Raw genomic sequence first — 21,003 nt, 5'->3', positions numbered from 1 at the left:
AATTGGTGCAAGGCTAATTGGACATGAAACTAGACACATAATGGCATAACTTTGGTTAAGAGACTCTACCTAGAAAACCAAACCAAGTTGACCTAAAAATTACCCTAATCCAGGTGACCAACATGCTGTCCCTGGAAAATGACCAAATGAATAGTGTTTGTTCAAATGGTCATAACTCAGTGTAGAAAAGTTCAATTGATATGAAATATTACCAATAGAAAGCTGAGACATAGCATTACAACTTTCATGAAGAAAACAAACCCAAATTTTGTCACACCTTACCTCTCTGTAAGGCATAACATGATCCCGTAGAATACCTAATGAACTACCGAACGTCACCAACCGATAATTCATTAAGTACCCTACAAGGGATTTAAAAAAAAAATTCTTACTTTTATAAGTGGTGAGCATTTTTTAATAGGTATTAAAATATTTAATTAAAGTTGAAAACTAGTTAAAATTTTTAGCCCATTTTATTTTTTCGCAAATTTTATAAAAATTTCGACAGAGTGCCGTCTGTATTTTGAGAAAACAGTTCTTCAAATTCCTGTAAAAAACACTTTCAATAATTTGTCTCAACAACTTCTTCAAATTCATAATCATCCCAATCAATTTCAACATCATTTATCAACTTCCAAAAATTCAAATCCACAATTTCCAATTCAAATACCATCCAAAATATTACTAATTACTTTCATTCAAATTAAAATAAAATACTTTTATTCATATGTAATTAAATGTAAAACAACTTATGTACATCATACTAAAAATTTACATTAGGAAAATCCAAACTAAAATTTATTACAAACTTCATAAAAACTGCTCAAGACCAGTTTTACATGTCCATACCTTTACATACATTATATACATCAAAATAAATTTTTATAGTTAGGGTATAAAATATACCCGAAAACTTCAAAGCAGGTAGCTCCTCTATCCTCAGCAGCTCAATCTGCTGCTTCTCTAGTCTCTATATCTGCCATGATAAAGTATCATCATGAGTACTAGGACTCAGTGGTGCACAACATACCAAATAAACTTTATGCGAAATTTAAATCATATTTATTCAAAAATTGAACTGAACATGAGAATTAAATACAAAACATGAATTATGAGATTTTAATCCAAACAATTTCATTTCGAAGTGTCAAAACCAATTTCATAAAACCCACAGTTATATCATGCCATTCGAAACAAATATAATCTCAATAGCCAGAAGCTAAAGAGAAGTCACATCACAAGGCTAGCTAGCTCAAATATATGGGAATTCATTCTTTTTCTTCTTCTACTGGCACACACCTCAACACTTCAGCCAGAGAAGGAATCAAAATTCAAAATTAATTACCCCCACTAGTCATGCTAGTGAGGTGTTCAAATATATGGTCATGACACTGTGGTTTCAAAACTTATCTTAACAATTTACTAAACATTGCCATTTCAAATATACACAAATAAACTTTCAACAATTCAAAGCAAAAGCATAATACACATTTCATGTACTTTGTAAATGAATTTTAAAGCATGTTGATGTTGTGCACAAACCTTAAGCGAGTCGCCTTTTGGCCTTGACTCGATTCCTCGGGTTCTTCCCCGGTGTTCTTTTCAACTGAAATACACAGTTTCACAGTGTTTCATATCATAACTTAGCATAAATCCAAAAATAAATTCAAATTCACTTTTATCTAGCTTATATATGCTAAACTTGACGTTTTTTAAAACTTGTGTTTTGGGTTACTATTCACAACACTATTCAAGTCAATTTGTTGACTTTCTAATGTTTAATAGGTATGGGAATTCCAACTTTACCCACATACCACATTTTGGTTACTAAATTTGTTGGTTTTGGTTGTTTACTCAAATTCTAAGTCTTTTAGGCAAATTTGTAAATTTTCAGTTTTAGTGTCTTATGTTGCACTGTTCCATTGGTCATTTTTCTGTTTGAATTTGGCAAAACTTTCTTCATAGAAAATGTTCCCTATTGTCTTAACTTTATTCTCCTTTTTGAATCACTCCATTTGGAGTTTTGTAGCTCAAGTAATAGCCATTTGAATCATGGCTGCTAGATTAGACTTAACCCAGATTTCTGGGCACCAAACTGGTTCTGGCAGTTTTAGGTTACCAAATTTGGGTTGTCAAATGACTTGGTTAAGGGCACAATTTGGGTTTGTGTTCTCCATGAAAGTTTTAGGTCTATATCTCAGCTTTCTACTGGTAAAATTTCAGGTCATTTAGACATGTCTAGCCCAAGTTATGGCCAAATGAACAGATATCATTTTTGATACAGGTCAGATTGCCTAATCCGGATTCGGTCGATTTGTTCACTAGGTTTTGGTCACTTTTTGGGCATAATTCCTAAATGAAAAATATTCCATTTTGTGTCTATTTTCATTCTCAATTGGCGTCACAGCAATTGGACTTGTAAATTTTCAGTTTTGGTCCCTGAAAGAGACCTTGGTCCTGCTGCCTGCATCATGACCCTAAGCAATCCGAATTTGCATTTGGTTCCAACACTTCTAACATAATCCAATTGGTCACAAATGACCATTTCTCACCTCAAACTAGGTCAAATACACCATTTGACCAATTCTCCAATTTTTGGCTTCCAAAACCTAAGGTGTCAAAATCCGAATTCATAAAATTCAAACCTAATGCATTCTAAACATCTATCCATAGTTTACATACCTAATTCAACCTAAGCAACCATTCAAATGCATCAAATTCACCCATTTCAAACCCTAACTAAGGCTGGCTAAAATTTATGTTTGGTCCCTCAACCATGTTTTCTTTTGATTTTAAAGTTGAAATCTAAGTTAATTTAACTCATAACATGTATTTTAAACTAAAAATGTCAATTTAATTCCTTACCTCAACTTTGGAGTTCAATCTTCAATTTTTCTCCCTTCTTCCTTTTCTTTGTTTCTTCAATCTCCTTTTCTAGTTGAGATTGTAAGGTTTACAGGGGAAATTTTTTAGAATTAGGGTTAATTGATGGGAGTAAAAAGCTTACTCTAGCTTTAATGGAGGAGTAAAAATGGAGGTGAGTGAGGGAGAGAGAGTTGGCCGAAAATGGTGAGGGAAGAAGAGTGAAATTTCTTTTTATTTTTTTTGTATTTTATGTGTTTAATAATTATATTTGACTTGGCCAATTATTGGGGGAAAATTAAAATGAATTTTGACATCATCCATGATGTCATATGTGAGATGTAATAATTCAACTTTTAATTCTTTTTCTTTTTCCTTTATTTTTCCTTTAGTTCTTTAATTTAATTCCCGATTCTAAAATTTTCTTTTATCCAATTTTATTGGACAGTTAGGTCAGGAGTCAGCTCTCAGGGTCAATTGACCAAATTGTCCCTCGCCAATTCGACCCGGTTTGAAAATAATTCAATATTTCTTCCAGATCACTGACCTAATTATTTGACTGGCTTAACAATTCTTTTTCATGGTTTTCTTTTTTCTATTGTGTTCGTAATAGCCCTAAGGACTGCGGTGTCACATTTTACGGTTCAAAATTTGAGTTTAAATTGACTTCGCAATCCTTCCCGAGAAGGTCACCCATCGCTGTGACTCTCGACTCATTTAAATTCTTATGTTCTGTTTTTCTTATTTATACTTAACTAATTGACAATTACTAATTATTTGTGTTCAGGGCTTTTCTAGTTGTCTTAAGTATGGTTCTAATCCCCTCAGTTGTCCGGATCGACACCGGTCACCGAAATAGTGAAATATACCAGGCTATACAAATAGGGGTGTTACTGTGACACCCCTTACCCGTGTACAGTATATCCGAGTAAGCAATGTCACATGGTGTACCGACACACTCTATTTTACCTTAATTAATTTTTATCATGGTTTTGAATATAACTTGTGAAATATAATATATTTGAGCCATTTGTTGAAATTTTAATTTATTTGAGGTTCCGAAAAATTTTATAGAAAATCCGGCAGAGTACCGGCTAAAAATGAAGAAAACAGTTCTTCGGAACCTGTGAAAAACACTTCCAAAATTATTTCCAAACAATCCCAACTCCATTTTATCAACAAAGTCTCAATATGATTTTCAACAACCTTTTCATTACTCCAACATTCATTCCTCATGATACTCATATACAAGCAATAAATAAATACTCAAATTTTACATTCATAACCACAATTTTCATTATTTACATGAAAATCAAAATACATTATATAAGTTCAATTACATATGAGAAAATAAAAATTAGTTACAAAATACCAAAATGAAACCTAGTGTCCTACCAATGCACTGTGGATGGTGAGGTGACACGGACACTATGCAGAGCTGCAGGATAGTCTCACCCAGTCTGCGGTCTACTGGGCTCTCGATCAAGATTCTCGGAACCTACGCGTGGCAACAGCAACGCGCTAAGCAATAATGCTTAGTGGTGCAAATAATAAAATAGAAAGAAATAATAGAAATAAATATGCATTGAATGTATATGTCTTATTTGTTTTGTATTTGTATATCCATTTATTTCGTTAACTTTGTCCACTTTCATTCATTTGGTTGCCCAAGTAACCTATACTGGACGACTGGACTGGATAAACGGGTAAACCGCACTTTGGGTATCTAGTACTCGCCGTCACACCATCGGTCACATGTGCATCTCTCGTGCAGCAATAACGACTAATAAGTCAGAATGACAATAGGCACAAGGCCAAATATCAACACAAGGTCAGAATGGCTAAAAGCCATGAAATTACAGAATGGCATAATGCCATGTGCAGTACTGCTAACTGAACCCTATTGGCATGCCAAACTATCCAAACCAATCTTGTTAGGTATACTAGGGCATTTGAAACTTTTGAATTCTTCAATTTTTGAGTTTCAAGTTTTGGTGTCACTATTCACTTTATTAGTCAACAAAAATGTTGACTTTTGCATAGAAAATAGGTGCATTAGTTTTAACACTCCCAATGTACCACATTTTGCATTCAAAACTTGTTGGAATTAATTACCAATACCATTTCTAAGCTTAAACCAAGGGAGCAGAATTTTTCAGTTTTTGTCCCCCAAATTTACTGTTCCATTAGTGACTGTTACAGTGGGAATTTGAAGAAATGGTAAACATAAAAGTTGTTCCTTATTTTGTCTAGTTGAATTTATTTTTTTGAATCACTCCATTTGGAGTTTTATAGCTTCAGTTATGGTCCAAAAACCACAGCTGGCCGGATTGCAAAACTGCAGAATTGACCATATCTATAGTGCTGGAATGGATCGCCATCGCCTTGTTGGATAGGTTCTGGTCATAATTTGGGGTAGGTTTCTTCATGAAAGTTGTTCGTCTATATCTTAACGTGTTGCTGTAAAATTTCAGGTCAATTGACCCATTCTACAATGAGTTATGGCCAAATAAACAATTACTGTTCATTTGGTCATTCTCGCATTCTGCGTGGTATCCGGATTGGGGCCAGTTTTTGGTCCACTTGCTTTGGTCTTTTGGGCATGGTTTCTTCAGAAAAATTGTGCCACTGTGTGTCTAGTTTCATGTCCAATTAGCCAAATACCAATTGAACCTACACAGCCAAAGTTATGGCTGTCCAAGTGGGCTGGAATCACAGCCTCACCTGCTGCCCTCACTAGGCAGCATACCATTTCAGTTTGTAACACTCTAGTTCACTTCAAATTATGGTCAACTTACCTCAAATGGTCACTAATTTACCATTAGAATGTTCACTCATCATTTCATAAGCCGAGTCCAAATTTCACTCCCAAACCCTAGCTCAAATTCAAGGTTCACACCACACACCTTAGTTAACACTTTCATTCCTTATATATATATATATATACACTTTAAACACCCTCTCTAATTCACTCTAAGCCCATCTAAACCATCAAAGTCATAACCCTCACTAGGCAGCCGAATTCCATGGTATACATACACATGAGTTTTAGTCCATTTAATTCACAATTTCATATTAATTTCAAGTCCCTAACAAGGAATAAAAGAAATATATGCATAAATAAGCACTAACCTCTTGTAGGGCAGAATTTTCCAAGCTTAAACTTCACTTTCTTTCCTTTTCTAGGCTGCCTAAGGGTTATTCAAGGTGCAAGGATGAGTTTTAATGAAAGGAGTAGGAGGATTTATGGTGAAACAAAGAGAGAAATGGAGCTTGTTGAAGTGTTAATGGAGGTTTGGTCAAGGGCATGGATTTCGGCTGGTTTGGGGAAGAAGAAGGCAGCTGGTATTTTTAATTCCTTTGGTCTCATTTGTCTCTTTTTATTAGTTAATTAGATGGTTGTTTAATTGTGATTGGTGAGAACTTTTAAATGACATCATAATGATGTCATTATTTGCATTATATTGGTTTTTCTTTTCTTTTCTTTTCTACTAACTTTAAATTAATTTTTCATCAACATTAATTCATATTTTATGTCATAATAATTATTTACTCAACTGGACAAGTCGGCCAAAAATCGTCTCTGAAGGCGAAATGACCAAAATGCCCTCCGTTTGGCTTAACGGGTCAAAATTGTCTGTAACGATTGAAAAATTTTTCTAAATATTTTCTTGGCATTCTAATGCCATAGGAACCTCAATGACCCTTCTCTGGAGTCCCAAAAATTATTTTATGAATTTTTCCCTGGGTCTAGGGCTCCTAGTTGCGAGAACCGCAACTTCCCTCTGGGTTACCCATCGCTTGGGCACTGGCTCACTTGACTTAGTTGTATTTTATTTCTAAAATTTTTACTAAATTTTTCTTATTAATATTTGAGTTAATTATGGTTCTTGACTTTAGTTTAAATATTTTTCCGGACATTCTAGCTGTCCGGACCGACACCGGTCACCGGAACAGTAGAATGTACGGAGTTGCTACCGGGAGGGTGTTACAGTTACAATTCTCCCCCCCTTAAAATAAATTTCATCTCGAAATTTTACCTGGTATCAATCTCTGAATAGCTGTGGGTGCTGTCTCTTCATATCCTCCTCTCGTTCCCAAGTAGCTTCTTGGCCCGAATGATGGTTCCACAGCACTTTCACTAACGAGATCTGCTTGTTCCGTAGCTGCTTCACCTCATAAGACAGAACCTCAATGGGTTCTTTCTCATATGTGAGGTCTGGATTCACTTCAATTTCTTTTACTGGTAGTACATGAGATGGGTCTGATCGATACCTCCTCAACATAGACACATGGAAGACATTATGTATCTTTTCTAACTCTGGAGGTAGTGCCAAACGATATGCCAAAGGACCCACTCTTTCCAGAACCTCATATGCCCCGATAAAACGAGGACTTAGTTTCCCCTTGCTGCCGAATCTCATAATTCTCTTCCAAGGGGAAACCTTGAGGAATACTTTCTCACCCACTGCATACTCAATATCCCTTCTCTTCATATCAATATAGGACTTCTAATGGTCTGATGCAGTCTTAAGTCGACTTCTGATCACCCTAATTTTCTCTTCAGTTTGCTGAATAATTTCAGGTCCAATCATCTTTCTTTCACCCACGTCATCCTAACACAATGGGGTTCTACATTTTCTGCCATACAAAGCTTCATATGGAGGCATCCCAATGCTTGATTGGTAGCTGTTGTTGTAAGCAAACTCAATCAAAGGCAAGTGTGTATCCCAATTGCCCTCAAATTCAATTACACAAGCGCGTAGCATGTCCTCCAAGATCTGAATTACCCTCTCAGACTGGCCATCTGTCTGTGGGTGGAATGCCATACTGAAGTTCAATCTAGTTCCTAGGGCTCTTTGAAGACTACCCTAGAATCTAAAAGTGAACCTAGGATCTCTACCTGATACAATGGATACTGGCACTCCATGCAGTCTTACTATCTCATCAATGTAAAACTTGGCCAATTTTTCTAAACTGTAGTCCATCTGGACTGGAAGAAAATGAGCAGACTTGGTTAGCCTGTCAACAATGACCCAAACTGCATCATGACTCTTTTGTGTCCTCGAAAGTCCCATGACAAAATCCATAGTTATTCTCTCCCATTTCCATTCCGGTACTGGTAGTGGATGTAACAACCCAACGGGTACTTGATGCTCTGCCTTCACTTGCTAAAAAGTTAGGCATTTAGAAATAAATTCTGCCACATCTCTTTTCATACCCATCCACCAATAATGCTCCTTTAGCCTTCTATACATTTTTGTGCCACAAGGGTGCATGGCAAAAGGAGACTCATGTGCTTCCTTCAAAATAATCTACCTCAAATCAACATCATTAGGAACACATATTCCACCCTGGTGTAGCAATAGACCATCAGCTCTTATTGAGAATTCTGGTTTCTTGCCCTGCCGGACTTCTTCTAACAACTTCTGATACTTCTGATCATTCTGAGCAGCCATTCTGATCTGATCAATCAACACTGTCTGTATATGCCATGCAACTGCTATCTGCCCCTCATCATTAATCTCTAAGCTGGCATGTAATAATTCAACTCATGTACCATAGACAAAGGAGTAACACTTAGACTTGCCATAGTCTTGCGACTTAAGGCGTCAGCCACTACATTAGCTTTCCCTGGCTGATAGTCTATCAGACAATCATAGTCTTTTATCAACTCTAACCATCTCCTCTGTCTCAAATTCAACTCTTTCTGGGTGCCCAAATACTTCAAACTCTTATGATCTGTATAGATGTAACACTTTTCCCCATACAAATAGTGTCTCCAGATCTTAAGAGCAAACACAATAGCTGCAAGCTCCAAGTCATGTGTCGGATAGTTCCTCTCATGTGGTTTTAGCTGGCGTGATGCATAGGCAATGACATTTCGATCTTGCATCAATACACAGCCTAACCCATTATGAGAAGCATCACTATATACTGTGCATTCTTTACCTGGGGTAGGTAAAGTCAGGACGGAGCCTCAGTCAAACACCTCTTCAATTCATCAAAACTCTGTTGACATTTGTCCGTCTACTGAAATTTCACATCTTTTCTTAGTAACTTAGTCAATGGAGATGCCAACATGGAGAATCTCTTCACAAATTGATGGCAGTATCCAGCTAAACCCAGAAAACTGTGAATCTCCGTGATATTTTTGGGTGGCCTGCAATTAAGGACAGCTTCAATCTTACTTGGATATACCTTGATGCCGTCTACTGATACTACATGCCCCAAGAAAGATATTTCCTTTAGCCAAAATTCACACTTTGACAATTTGGCGTATAGCTATTTCTCCCTCAAAGTCTGTAGTACAATCCGCAGATGTCTATCATGCTCTTTTGCACTCCTCGAATAGACCAATATATCATCAATGAATACCACAACAAACTGGTCAAGGTATGGTTTGAAGATAGTGTTCATCAGATCCATAAAAGCAGTCGGAGCATTAGTTAACTCGAATGGCATGACTAAGAACTCATAATGGACATAGCGGGTTCTGAAGGCAGTTTTAGGAATACTCTGCTCTTGTACTTTCAGCTGATAATAACCTGATCTTAGGTCAATTTTGGAGAACACAGCTGCACCCCTCAACTGATCAAACAAGTCATCAATGCGGGGCAATGGATATCTATTCTTTATTGTCACCTTATTCAACTGCTAATAGTCAATACATAAGCGGAGAGTGCCATCCTTCTTCTTAACAAACAACACTGGCGCTCCCCAAGGTGACACACTGGGGCGGATAAAGCCCTTGTCAAGCAGCTCTTGCAACTGCACTTTCAATTCTTTCAATTCTGCAGGTGCTATTCTATATGGTGTTATGGAGATTAGGTCCACACCAGGCATAACATCAATCTCAAACTGCACCTCTCTTTTTTGAGGTAATCCTGACAATTCATCAGGAAACACATTCGGAAAGTCACATACTGTAGGCATATCCCTCAGTGCTGGGCTCCCCACTTGGGTGTCTATCACATGTGCCAAGTATGCTTCACACCCCTTTTTGATCATCCTTCTGGCTAGTGCAGCCAAAATGATGTTTGATGGCAGTAAATGCCTCTCCCCATGTATTACCACATCACCATACAGAGGGAGACCAAAAGTGACTGTTTTTAGTCTACAGTCAATCATGACGTGATGCTTGGCTAACCAATCCATGCCCAAGATAATATCATAATCTCTGAAGGGCATTTCAATCAAATCTGATAGAAAAACATGTCCTTGGATCACCAAAGAACAGTCTCTATAGATTTTGTTGACCTGAACCTCTTGTCCTAACGGACTAGTTACTAGCACTTCAAAATCCATTTGGACACATGGAACAACAAGTGAACTAACTATGCTAGCACTAACATATGAGTGGGTTGAACCTGGATCAAACAACACAAATACTTTTTGATCAGAGATAGAGAATGTACAAGCTACAACATCGGAAGTCTCAGCCTCTTCTCGCTGTCTCATCATGTAAACCCTGGCTAAAGCACTTCTTTGTGCTGACTGACCAACAGTACCCTAACTGCCAGAAGTAGTGCCTCTACCTCTGCCTTTTCCTCTGCCAACCGGTTGTGAACCTCTGGGAGCAGGACTCTGAATAGATCCTTCTGCAGTCATAGGAGCTAGACCGAATCTAAGAGCACTAGTGTAGTCTTTAGCTAGATGGCCCTTGCCTCCACAGTTAAAGCAGGCTCCTGTTGCCCAATAACATTTTCCCCCATGAATCTTGCCACAAGTCTCATAGGGGTGGGGAGGTTGTGAACCCTTGCTCGACTGCTAACCAGACCTAGGGGGTCTCTGTCTAGAGAATCGGCCCTTCCAAACCTTCCACCTCGACCTCTGCTAGGTCCACCAAATTTCTTCCTCTTTTAAGAGGTACCACTAGGACTTGGCTCTACTGACTTTTCCCCCTTATCTTTTTCTGATTTCTCAGCTTTCTCTGATTTTTCTTTTACAGGGTCGCTTCTGATTCAATCCTTTCTAGCTTAAGTGCTTGAGAGATGAGCTTAGAGAAGTTTCTGTGTATGAATCCCACTACTTGCATCCTCAAACTGGGCTTCAAACCAGTCTTAAATCTCTTACACATTTCCTTACTAGTAGAAAGGAGACTCCCAGCATAGTGGCTTAAGCGAGAGAACTCCCTCTTATATTTTGCCATTGATATACTCCCTTGCTTTGGACTCAGAAATTCTTACAATTTCTGATCCACATATGCATCTGGGACATATTTCTGTCTGAACTCTCTGATGAAGTCGTCCCAGGTCAGTACTGGTGGTTCTGCCAAGTTGTGGGGGATGGTCTTCCACCAATCATACGCATCCCCTTGCAGTAGTGACACGGAGTATTCATACTTCAACTCATCTGGGCAGTGCAGCTTCTTAAACACTCTATCCATCCTTTCAAGCCATTGCTCTACCTCTAAAGGGTCTACTATACCCTTAAATTCTGTAGCCCCATACTTCAACAGTTTGTCATACTGTCTAACTGGAGCTTGAGGTTGCACCACAGCAGTCTGGGGAAACCCTTGAGCAGGCATACCCCCAGCCATTTGTTGAAACATTGCCGCCATCTACTGTACGAACTGTGCAGGAAATTGCGGCATTTGTGGAGCTAGTGCCACTAATTCACTAATATTCTGTAGAGCTGGGGCTTCCCCTTGTGCCTGAGCTTTAACATATTGCTCAACTGAGCGATCCCCTTCTTCCATTTCAGTCTAAAGTTAGGGTATCTCCTGAACAAATAACACAAGGAGATTTCCCTCCGTTAGTTCATAATTATGATGTAATGCACTGTATGTAATAAATAAGGACATTGAACAGTTGTACTTATCAAAGAAAAGACACAAATTTATAAGTTAAAACATACTTCAAAAATTTGCTCTGATACCATTAAAACATGTCACACCTTATCCCTCTGTAAAACATAACATGATCTCGTAGAATACCTAATGAACTACTGAACTTCACTTATCGATAACTCATTAAGTACCCTACAAGGGATTTTAAAAAAAATTTCTTACTTTTATAAGTGGTGAGCATTTTCTAATATGTATTAAAACATTTAATTAAAGTTGAAAACTAGTTAAAATTTTTGGCCCATTTTATTTTTTCGCAAATTTTATTAAAATTTTGGCAGAGTGCCATCTGTATTTTGAGAAAACAGTTCTTGAAATTCCTGTAAAAAGCACTTCCAATAATTTGTCTCAACAACTTCTTCAATTTCACAATCATCCCAATCAATTTCAACATCATTTATCAACTTCCAAAAATTCAAATCCACAATTTCCAATTCAAATACCATCCAAAATATTACTAATTACCTTCATTCAAATTAAAATAAAATACGTCCACTCATATGTAATTAAATGTAAAACAACTTATGTACATCACACTAAAAATTTACATTAGGAAAATCCAAACTAAAATTTATTACAAACTTCATACAAACTGCTCAAGACCAGTTTTACATGTCCATACCTTTACATATATTACATACATCAAAATAAATTTTACAGTTTGGGTATAAAATATACTCGATAACTTCAAAGTAGGTAGCTCCTCTATCCTCAGCAGCTCAATCTGCTGCTCCTCTAGTCTCTATATCTGTGATAGTAATAACAGCCATCGCTGAATACTAGGACTCAGTGGTGCACAACATACTAAAAAACTTTATGCAGAATTTAAATCATATTTATTCAAAAATTGAACTGAACATGAGAATTAAATACAAAACATGAATTATGAGATTTTAATCCAAACAATTTCATTTCGAAGTGTCAAAACCAATTTCATAAAACCCACAGTTATAACATGCCATTCGAAACATATATAATCTCAATAGCCAGAAGCTAAGGAGAAGTCACATCACAAGGCTAGCTAGCTCAAATATATGGGAACCCGTTCTTTTTCTTCTTCTACTGGCACACACCTCAACACTTCAGCCAGAGAAGGAATCAAAATTTAAAACTGATTACCCCACTAGTCATGCTAGTGAGGTGTTCAAATATATGGTCATGACACTGTGGTTTCAAAACTTATCTTAACAATTTACTAAACATTGCCATTTCAAATATACACAAATAAACTTTCGATAATTCAAAGCAAAAGCATAATACACATTTCATGTACTTTGTAAATGAATTTTAAAGCATGTTGATGTTGTGCACAAACCTTAAGCGAGTCGCCTCTTGGTCTTGACTCGATTCCTCGGGTTCTTTCCCGGTGTTCTTTTCAACTGAAACACATAGTTTCACAGTGTTTCAGTACCATAACTTAGCATAAATCCAAAAATAAATTCAAATTCACTTTTATTTAGCTTATATATACTAAACTTGACGTTCTTTAAAATTTGTGTTTTGGGGTTACTATTCACGATACTATTCAAGTCAATTTGTTGACTTTCTAATGCTTAATAGGTATGGGAATTCTAACTTCACCCACATACCACATTTTGGTTACTAAATTTGTTGGTTTTGGTTGTTTACTCGAATTCTAAGTCTTTTAGGCAAATTTGCAAATTTTCAGTTTTGGTGTCTTACATTGCACTGTTCCATTGGTCATTTTTCTGTTAGAATTTGGAAAAACTTTATTCATAGAAAATTTTCCCTATTGTCTTAACTTTATTCTTCTTTTTGAATCACTCCATTTGGAGTTTTGTAGCTCAAGTTATAGCCATTTGAATCATGGCTGCCGGATTGGACTTAACCCGGATTTCTGGGCACCAAACTTGTTCTGGCAGTTTTAGGTCACCAATTTTTGGGTGGCCAAATGACTTAGTTAAGGGCACAATTTGGGTTTGTGTTCTCCATGAAAGTTTCAAGTCTATATCTCAGCTTTCTACTGGTAAATTTTAGGTCATTTAGACCTGCCTAACCCAATTTATGGCCAAATGAACAGATACTGTTCATTTGGTCATTTTTGATACAGGTCAGATTGCCTAATCCAGATTCGGTCGATTTGTTCACTGTGTTTTGTTCACTTTTTGGGCATAATTCCTCAATGAAAAATGTTCCATTTTGTGTCTATTTTCATTCCCAATTGGCCTCACACCAATTAGACTTGTAAATTTTCAGTTTTGGTCCCTAAAAGGGACCTTGGTCCTGCTGCCTGCAACATGACCCTAAGCAATCCGAATTTGCATTTGGTTCCAACACTTCTAACATACTCCAATTAGTCACAAATGACCATTTCTCACCTCAAACTAGGTCAAATACACCATTTGACCAATTCTCCAATTTTTTGCTTCCAAAACCCTAGATGTCAAAACCCTAATTCATAAAATTCAAACCTAATGCATTCTAAACATCTATCCATAGTTTACATACCTAATTCAACCTAAGCAACCATTCAAATGCATCAAATTCACCCATTTCAAACCCTAACTAAGGCTGGCTAAAATTTATGTTTGGTCCCTCAACCATGTTATATAAGTTAATTTAACTCATAACATGTATTTTAAACTAAAAATGTCAAATTAATTCCTTACCTCAACTTTGGAGTTCAATCTTCAATTTTTCTCCCTTCTTCCTTTTCTTTGTTTCTTCAATCTCCTTTTCTAGTTGAGATTGTAAGGTTTATAAGGGAAATTTTTGAGAATTAGGGTTAATTGATGGGAGTAAAAAGCTTGCTCTAGCTTTAATGGAGGAGTAAAAATGGAGGTGAGTGAGGGAGAGAGAGTTGGCCGAAAATGGTGAGGGAAGAAGAGTGAAATTTCTTTTAATTTTTTTGTATTTTATGTGTTTAATAATTATATTTGACTTGGCCAATTATTGGAGGAAAATTAAAATGAATTTTGACATCATCCATGATGTCATATGTGAGATGTAATAATTCAACTTTTAATTCTTTTTCTTTTTCCTTTATTTTTCCTTTAGTTCTTTAATTTAATTCTCGATTCTGAAATTTTCTTTTATCCAATTTTATTGGATAGTTAGGTCAGGAGTCAGCTCTCGGGGTCAATTGACCAAATTGCCCCTCGTCGGTTCGACCCGGTTTGAAAATAATTCAATATTTCTTCCAGATCACTGACCTAATTATTTGACTGGCTTAACAATTCTTTTTCGTGATTTTCTCTTTTCCACTGTGTTCGTAATAGTCCTAAGGACTGCGACGTCATATTTTACAGTTCAAAATTTGAGTTTAAATCCACTTCGCAATCCTTTCCGAGAAGGTCCCCCATCGCTGTGACTCTCGGCTCATTTAACTTCTTATGTTCTGTTTTTCTTATTTATACTTAACTAATTGACAATTACTAATTATTTGTGTTCAGGGCTTATCTTGTTGTCTTAAGTATGGTTCTAATCCCCTCAGTTGTCTAGACCGACACCGGTCATCGGAATAGTGAAATATACCAGGTTATATAAATAGGGGTGTTACAAATTTTGTCACACCCTACCCCTTTGTAAGGCATAACATGATCCCTTAGTATACCTAATGAATTACCAGACTTCGTCTACTGATAACCCATTAAATACACTACAAGAGATTTTAAACCTTTTCTTACTTCTTTTTACAGTGGAGAGCACTATTGACAGGTGTTAAAAATTTTCTTTTACTGAAGTGAAACCAAATAACAAATTTAAAGTATTAATAATTTCTGCAAAAATTTTGGCAGTGTGCCATCTGTATTTTGAATAAAACAGTTCTTCAAAAACCTGTAAATAGCACTTCCAATATATTTCTCAATCCCAAACTCCAATAAGAATTCAACACAATAAATTTCTCAACGTTTGTCAACTCAATTCAATAACAATTTCCTAGTGTTTCCAAAAGATGAGATAAAAGAAATATGTCACAATATTTTTACAAGCCAAAATAATTTACAATTTTAGTTCACAACTGCTCAAGACCAAGTACAATAAATGCATACAGTGCACATATATTATAACAAAAACTACAAAATATGGTATACTCAATATATCCGGCGAAATCTTAAAATGTTGCACAAGCAGCCTACACTGCTGCTCTGTTTGTCTGTCTACCTGCGACAACAATAAAAAAGCTATTGCTGAGCTAATATCTTAGTGGTGAACAACATTAAGAAAACACAATTTAAAACCATAAGTCATAAATCATATGAACTGTGAATACTTAAAATCTTAGTTAAATTCAAAAGACAGCGAATGTCATAAAGAATCAAACTCCATTTCACAATATCACAATAAATATCAATAAATCACACACACAGCTTAATCATGATTCCATAGTCCAATTCGTCCCAAAAGCCGATGGCTAGTGAGGAATAACATAGCTAGCTAGCAATAATATGAGTACTCATTCTATTCATCCTCAACAGGTACACACCTCAACACTTCAGCCAGAGAGGGAATTCAAAGTCAATTTGTCCAATTAGACAAGCTAGCGAGGAATTCAATCAATATACATGATAGCTGTGGTTTCAAACCATTTACAATGTTTTTCAAGCAATAAGTATCCATCAAATATAATTCAAACAAATTTTCCACAATTTAAAATAATAACATACAAATAGTCATAATTTATTTCAATTGAAAATTCAAAAGAAATAACTGTTGTGCACAAACCTCTGAAGTGTAGCCTCTTGGCCCTGACTCAGTGTTTCCTTCCCCTTCCCTGAGTCTTTGCTAACTGAAACACACAATTTGAAGTGTTTCAGTACTCATTTAAACTGTCTCTAATAATAAGGTTCAATAATTAATTTATTTAATTCTATTGTTTTCCTTAGTCAACCTATAATATTGACCCTTGATGCACTCTAGGTGAATTAGGTTTAATGTTACCAATATGTCACATTTTGCATTTCAATATGCTACCAATATAGTGAAATTTACCATTTTTACAAGTTGCCATTCATTGCCAAATTATTTCAAGCATCATTGTATGTAAATGTCAAGTTCTCAATTTTTTTGTGTGCTAGATTGGTCTACTTAAAGTCTATTTCTCTTGGTTTTTAGCTTCTGGTCAAAGAAGAAAAATTGTAGCTCTATGTCTTATTGCACTCGGGGTAAAATTTCAGGTCATTCTGAGCTATATAGTCCAAGATATGGTCAATTTACTAAAGCTGGACAGATTGTACTAAAATGGCAACTTTAGGTCATTTTTAGGTCATTTCTGGTTCTAGTAGTTTTTATACTCGAACTTGTGCAACCCTTTTGACTTGCTTATGGTCATTTCTAGGCTTTGGTGTCTTCATAAGAATTGTATATCTATGTATAATCTATCCATGGTAAAAATTTCAGGTCATTTGGACCTGTTTTGAGTGAGTTATGGCCAAAACACTAACTGCTACCCAAATGATCAATTTTCAGGTTTTCAAGTCACTAATCCGGATTTGGTCATTTTTCAAGTTACTTTCTAGGCAGAATTTTGACAACATTTCTACATGAAAGTTGGCCTATTTGGTGTCTATTTTTACTCTCCATTGGCCTCATACCAATTGGGTCCACAATTTTGCACTTATAACCTAATTTAGGTACTGCCATCAATACACAACCTGCACAAAACACTTACACTTCCAATTTGACATTCCTTCTCCTCCTCATTACTTCATTATTCATGCATAGCACTTCTACAAATATTAAACACAATTCCAACAAGTATATTTGGCAGAACACTCAAGTGTTCAATGCACACAATACACCATTCAAGTTCAACATTCACTTCCACTAAAATTCAACATATCTTAATATTAATATCACATATACACTTCCATATACTCATACCTCAATATCAATTACACATGCTGCCCACAATTTAACACTATCATATTTCATTAATAAACTTCATATTCACACACACAAATTCGTGATATTATGGCTGCCAAACATGGCAGTTTGCCAAAGCATCAAGGTCCCATTTCAAACCTTTAATTCAAGCACTAACATGCACATCCGCTTAGAGTGGGAGATGATCAAATGATATTCAACATCAATCCAGTCATGAAAAGGAAACATAAAGAAGTTGAGTCTTGTTTACGGGTAGACATCATTGATGAGATTGTTCAAGAGCATTTCAGAAAAAGCTATCCATAAGACCCTATTGAAAATTGCTTAGTCCATGGTGGGAGCATTGATGATGACAATCACAACATAGCTACTTTTGCACAACACTTGGAGAGCTCTCCTCCATATCCTGAAGCTATAATTTTTCAATTTGAAGAAGTGCAAACTTTGGAGATTAAGGCACCATCATTAAAGGTAGAAGATGCCCTAAAGGTAGATCTTAAACCTCTTCCTTCTAACCTCAGGTATGCTTTTCTTGGAACCAATGGAACATATCCTATTATAATTAATGCATCTTTGACTAATATTGAGATTGACAAATTGTTGAGAGTTTTGAGAGAACATAGGAGAGTTTTGGGTTACGCAATTGATGATATAAAGGGAATTTGTCCAACAGTCTGTATGCATAGGATTTTCCAAGAGCCAAATAGTAGACCTTCTATTGAACACCAAAGAAGATTAAATCCTACAATGAAGGATGTTGTGAGAAAGGAAATCCTGAAATTACAAGCTGCTGGACACAAAAGATTTTTGCAACTTGATGAGTTAGAAGAATTGAGACTTGATGCTTGTGAAATGCTAGGATCTATAAAGAAAGAACTAAAAAATGGCATGATAAGCATATCAAGAAAAAGGACTTTAAAGAAGGAGATTTGGTGCTCTTATTCAATTCAAGGTTGAAATTTTTTCCAGGAAAATTAAAATCAAGGTGGTCAGGACCATTCAAAGTTGTGAAAGTGTTCCCTCATGGTGCTGTGGAATTTTTTGGTGAAAAATCTGGTAATTTCAAGGTAAATGGGCAAAGGTTGAGGCATTATTCAGTTGGTGAGCCAATTGAGAAGATAGAATTTTGGTTGAGTAAGGTCAAGCTAAAGACCTAAACTTAGCATTTTTGGATATTTAATGGGTTATCAGTAGGTGAAGTTCGGTAATTTGTTAGGTATACTACGGGATTATGTCATATCTTACAGAGGGGTAAGGTGTGACAAGAAAACCCTAAAGAAATAAAGTTAGTCAAAGATCTAACTCAAGAAGAAAGAAAAAGATTTATAATTTTGTTAATAAAGTACTAAAAAGTTTTTGCCTAGTCTTATAAGGATATGCCTGGGATTGATCGAGATATAATATAACACAAGATCCCTACAAATATGAGCTTGAGGCTGGTAAAGCAAAAGAAACATTGACTTAGAGCTGAATGGGAATTGAAGGAAGAAAAATTGAAGCCATACTTGGAGTATGTAAAGAAACTATTAGCTAATCTTGACAAGGTGACCATTAAGCACATGCCTCGAGCTCAGAATCAGATGGCCGATTCCCTAGCTACACTGGTATCCCTATGGGAAAATGGTGATCAAAACTTGACCCAGGTAGTTATTCTAATGAGAAGCAAGATTTCGTGCTATAAAGGATTAGTAATAGCACATTTGGACCTAGAGGATGAAGGAAAATGGTATGAAGACATAATGAGGTATCTAGAAGTAAATGAATACCTGTAATAAGCCAACAAAAGAGATAGAGCTACAATTTGTAGATTAGCCACTTAGTTTACTTTGGCTGGGGGGTAACTCTATAAAAGGTTCTTTAAAGGACTCTTACTCTTGTGTGTGACAGAAAAATAGTCTGAGCAAATAATGGAAGAAGTACATGCAGGAATGTGTGGTCCTCACATGAATGGAAAGGTTTTGGCCAAAAAAATTCCAAGGTTGGATTATTACTGGTTTACCATAGAGACTGACTATGCCAGGTTTGTTAAAAAATGAGATAAATATCAGATCCATGGAAACTTGAAACATCTATTGCTTATTAAGCTCTACAGTATGACTTCGTCATGGCCATTTTTGGTTTAGGGCATAGACATCATCCGGAAGATTTCTCCCACAACTTTTAATGGCCATAGATTTATAATTGTGGCGATCAACTACTTTCCCGAATGGGTTGAGGCTAAATGCTATAGAGTAGTGGATGCTAAGCATATGAATAAGTTTATACAAAGAAATATAATTTGCCGATTTGGAGTACCTCAAGAGATAGTCTCAGATAATAACACTCAATTTAAGGGTGATTTTTAGAGTTAATTAAAGATTTTAAAATCAAGCATCATAAGTTTTCACTGTATAGGCCTCTGACTAATGGAGCAATTGAAGTAGCCAATAAGAATGTGAAGACTATTTTGAGAAAAATGGTCGAAACTTATAAGGATTGGCCTAAAAAACTCCCTTATACTCTTTGGCATTATCAAACTTCTACAAGAACATCCACGGGGGCAACCCCATTCTCTTTAGTGTATGGAACTGAAGAAGTGCTACCCATTAAGTTAGAAGTTGAATCCTTAAGAGTGATGTTTGAGGACAATGTCCTAGAAAATGTGTGGGCTCAGAAAAGATATGAGGAATTAGCGTTGATTGATGAAAAGATAATGAGGGCCTTGTATCACATATAGGTCTATTAGAGAAAGATAGCCCAAACCTTAAGTAAAAAGGTTATGCAAAGAAAGTTCAAAGAAGGTGATATGGTTTTGAAACAGGCCCAACCCATTCTTTTTGATGCAAGAGGAAAATTCAAGCCAAACTAGGATGGCCTCTATATTGTCTAGAAGATCTTGCCAGAAAGTGCTATGAGAATATCAGACATGAATGGACATGAGTTTCAGGAACCAATTAACCTTGACAGGCTTAAAAGGTACTTTGTGTAAGATAGGCCCACTAAGTTAAAAACCCACAAAGGGAAATCTAAGCAAAAGTTAGGGCAAAGAATAATAAGAAAAACAAATAAAAAATAAAAAAAAGAAGAAAAGAAAATAATAAATGCTAGGCTGAAAACCTAAAAGGGCAGTATAGGCAAAAGAAGAGTGAGAGAAGATCTAGATGGAAAACTCGAAAGGGCCGTTCAGCAGGTTATAATTTTATTTTCAGCAGGTTATAATTTTATTTTTGACTTTGAAAGGTTAGAAATTTGACAAAATTAAATGGAAAAGGGATAATGGTGTACCCAAATTAATGAATAAGGTTTTTATTACATGACAAGAAATGGATATTATCTAATTATGATTACAAATGCTTGTGTCTTAAAAGTTACATCAAATAGTTAAGTGAATGGATCAAATATTTTAGATTCAATATGAATTTTTCTCATCAGGATAGATTAAAAGCTTTAGGCAAAGGTGTCGATTG

The 21,003-nt window shown here is 36.0% G+C and overlaps 1 protein-coding gene across 1 annotated transcript; it reads left to right on the top strand.

Annotated features, from left to right (window-relative positions):
* The first annotated feature begins 19,464 nt into the window (after positions 1-19,464).
* On the top strand, positions 19,465-20,273 carry LOC131172124 (uncharacterized). Its single transcript, XM_058133077.1, has 2 exons — positions 19,465-19,577; positions 19,952-20,273. The coding sequence occupies exons 1-2, from the start codon at positions 19,465-19,467 to the stop codon at positions 20,271-20,273; spliced, it is 435 nt and encodes a 144-aa protein (XP_057989060.1).
* Positions 20,274-21,003: the final 730 nt, after the last annotated feature.

The sequence above is a fragment of the Hevea brasiliensis genome, chromosome 13, assembly GCF_030052815.1.
Source record: "Hevea brasiliensis isolate MT/VB/25A 57/8 chromosome 13, ASM3005281v1, whole genome shotgun sequence".
Classification (NCBI taxonomy): Eukaryota; Viridiplantae; Streptophyta; class Magnoliopsida; order Malpighiales; family Euphorbiaceae; genus Hevea; species Hevea brasiliensis.
This window is presented reverse-complemented; position numbering and strand designations above follow the sequence as displayed.

Coding starts and splice junctions, on each gene's coding strand:
- LOC131172124 (XM_058133077.1), top strand. CDS start 19,465: ATGGAAGAAGTACATGCAGGAATGTGTGGTCCTCACATGAATGGAAAG. Junction 19,578..19,951: donor ATAGAGACTGACTATGCCAG/GTTTGTTAAAAA, acceptor TTCACTGTATAG/GCCTCTGACTAATGGAGCAA.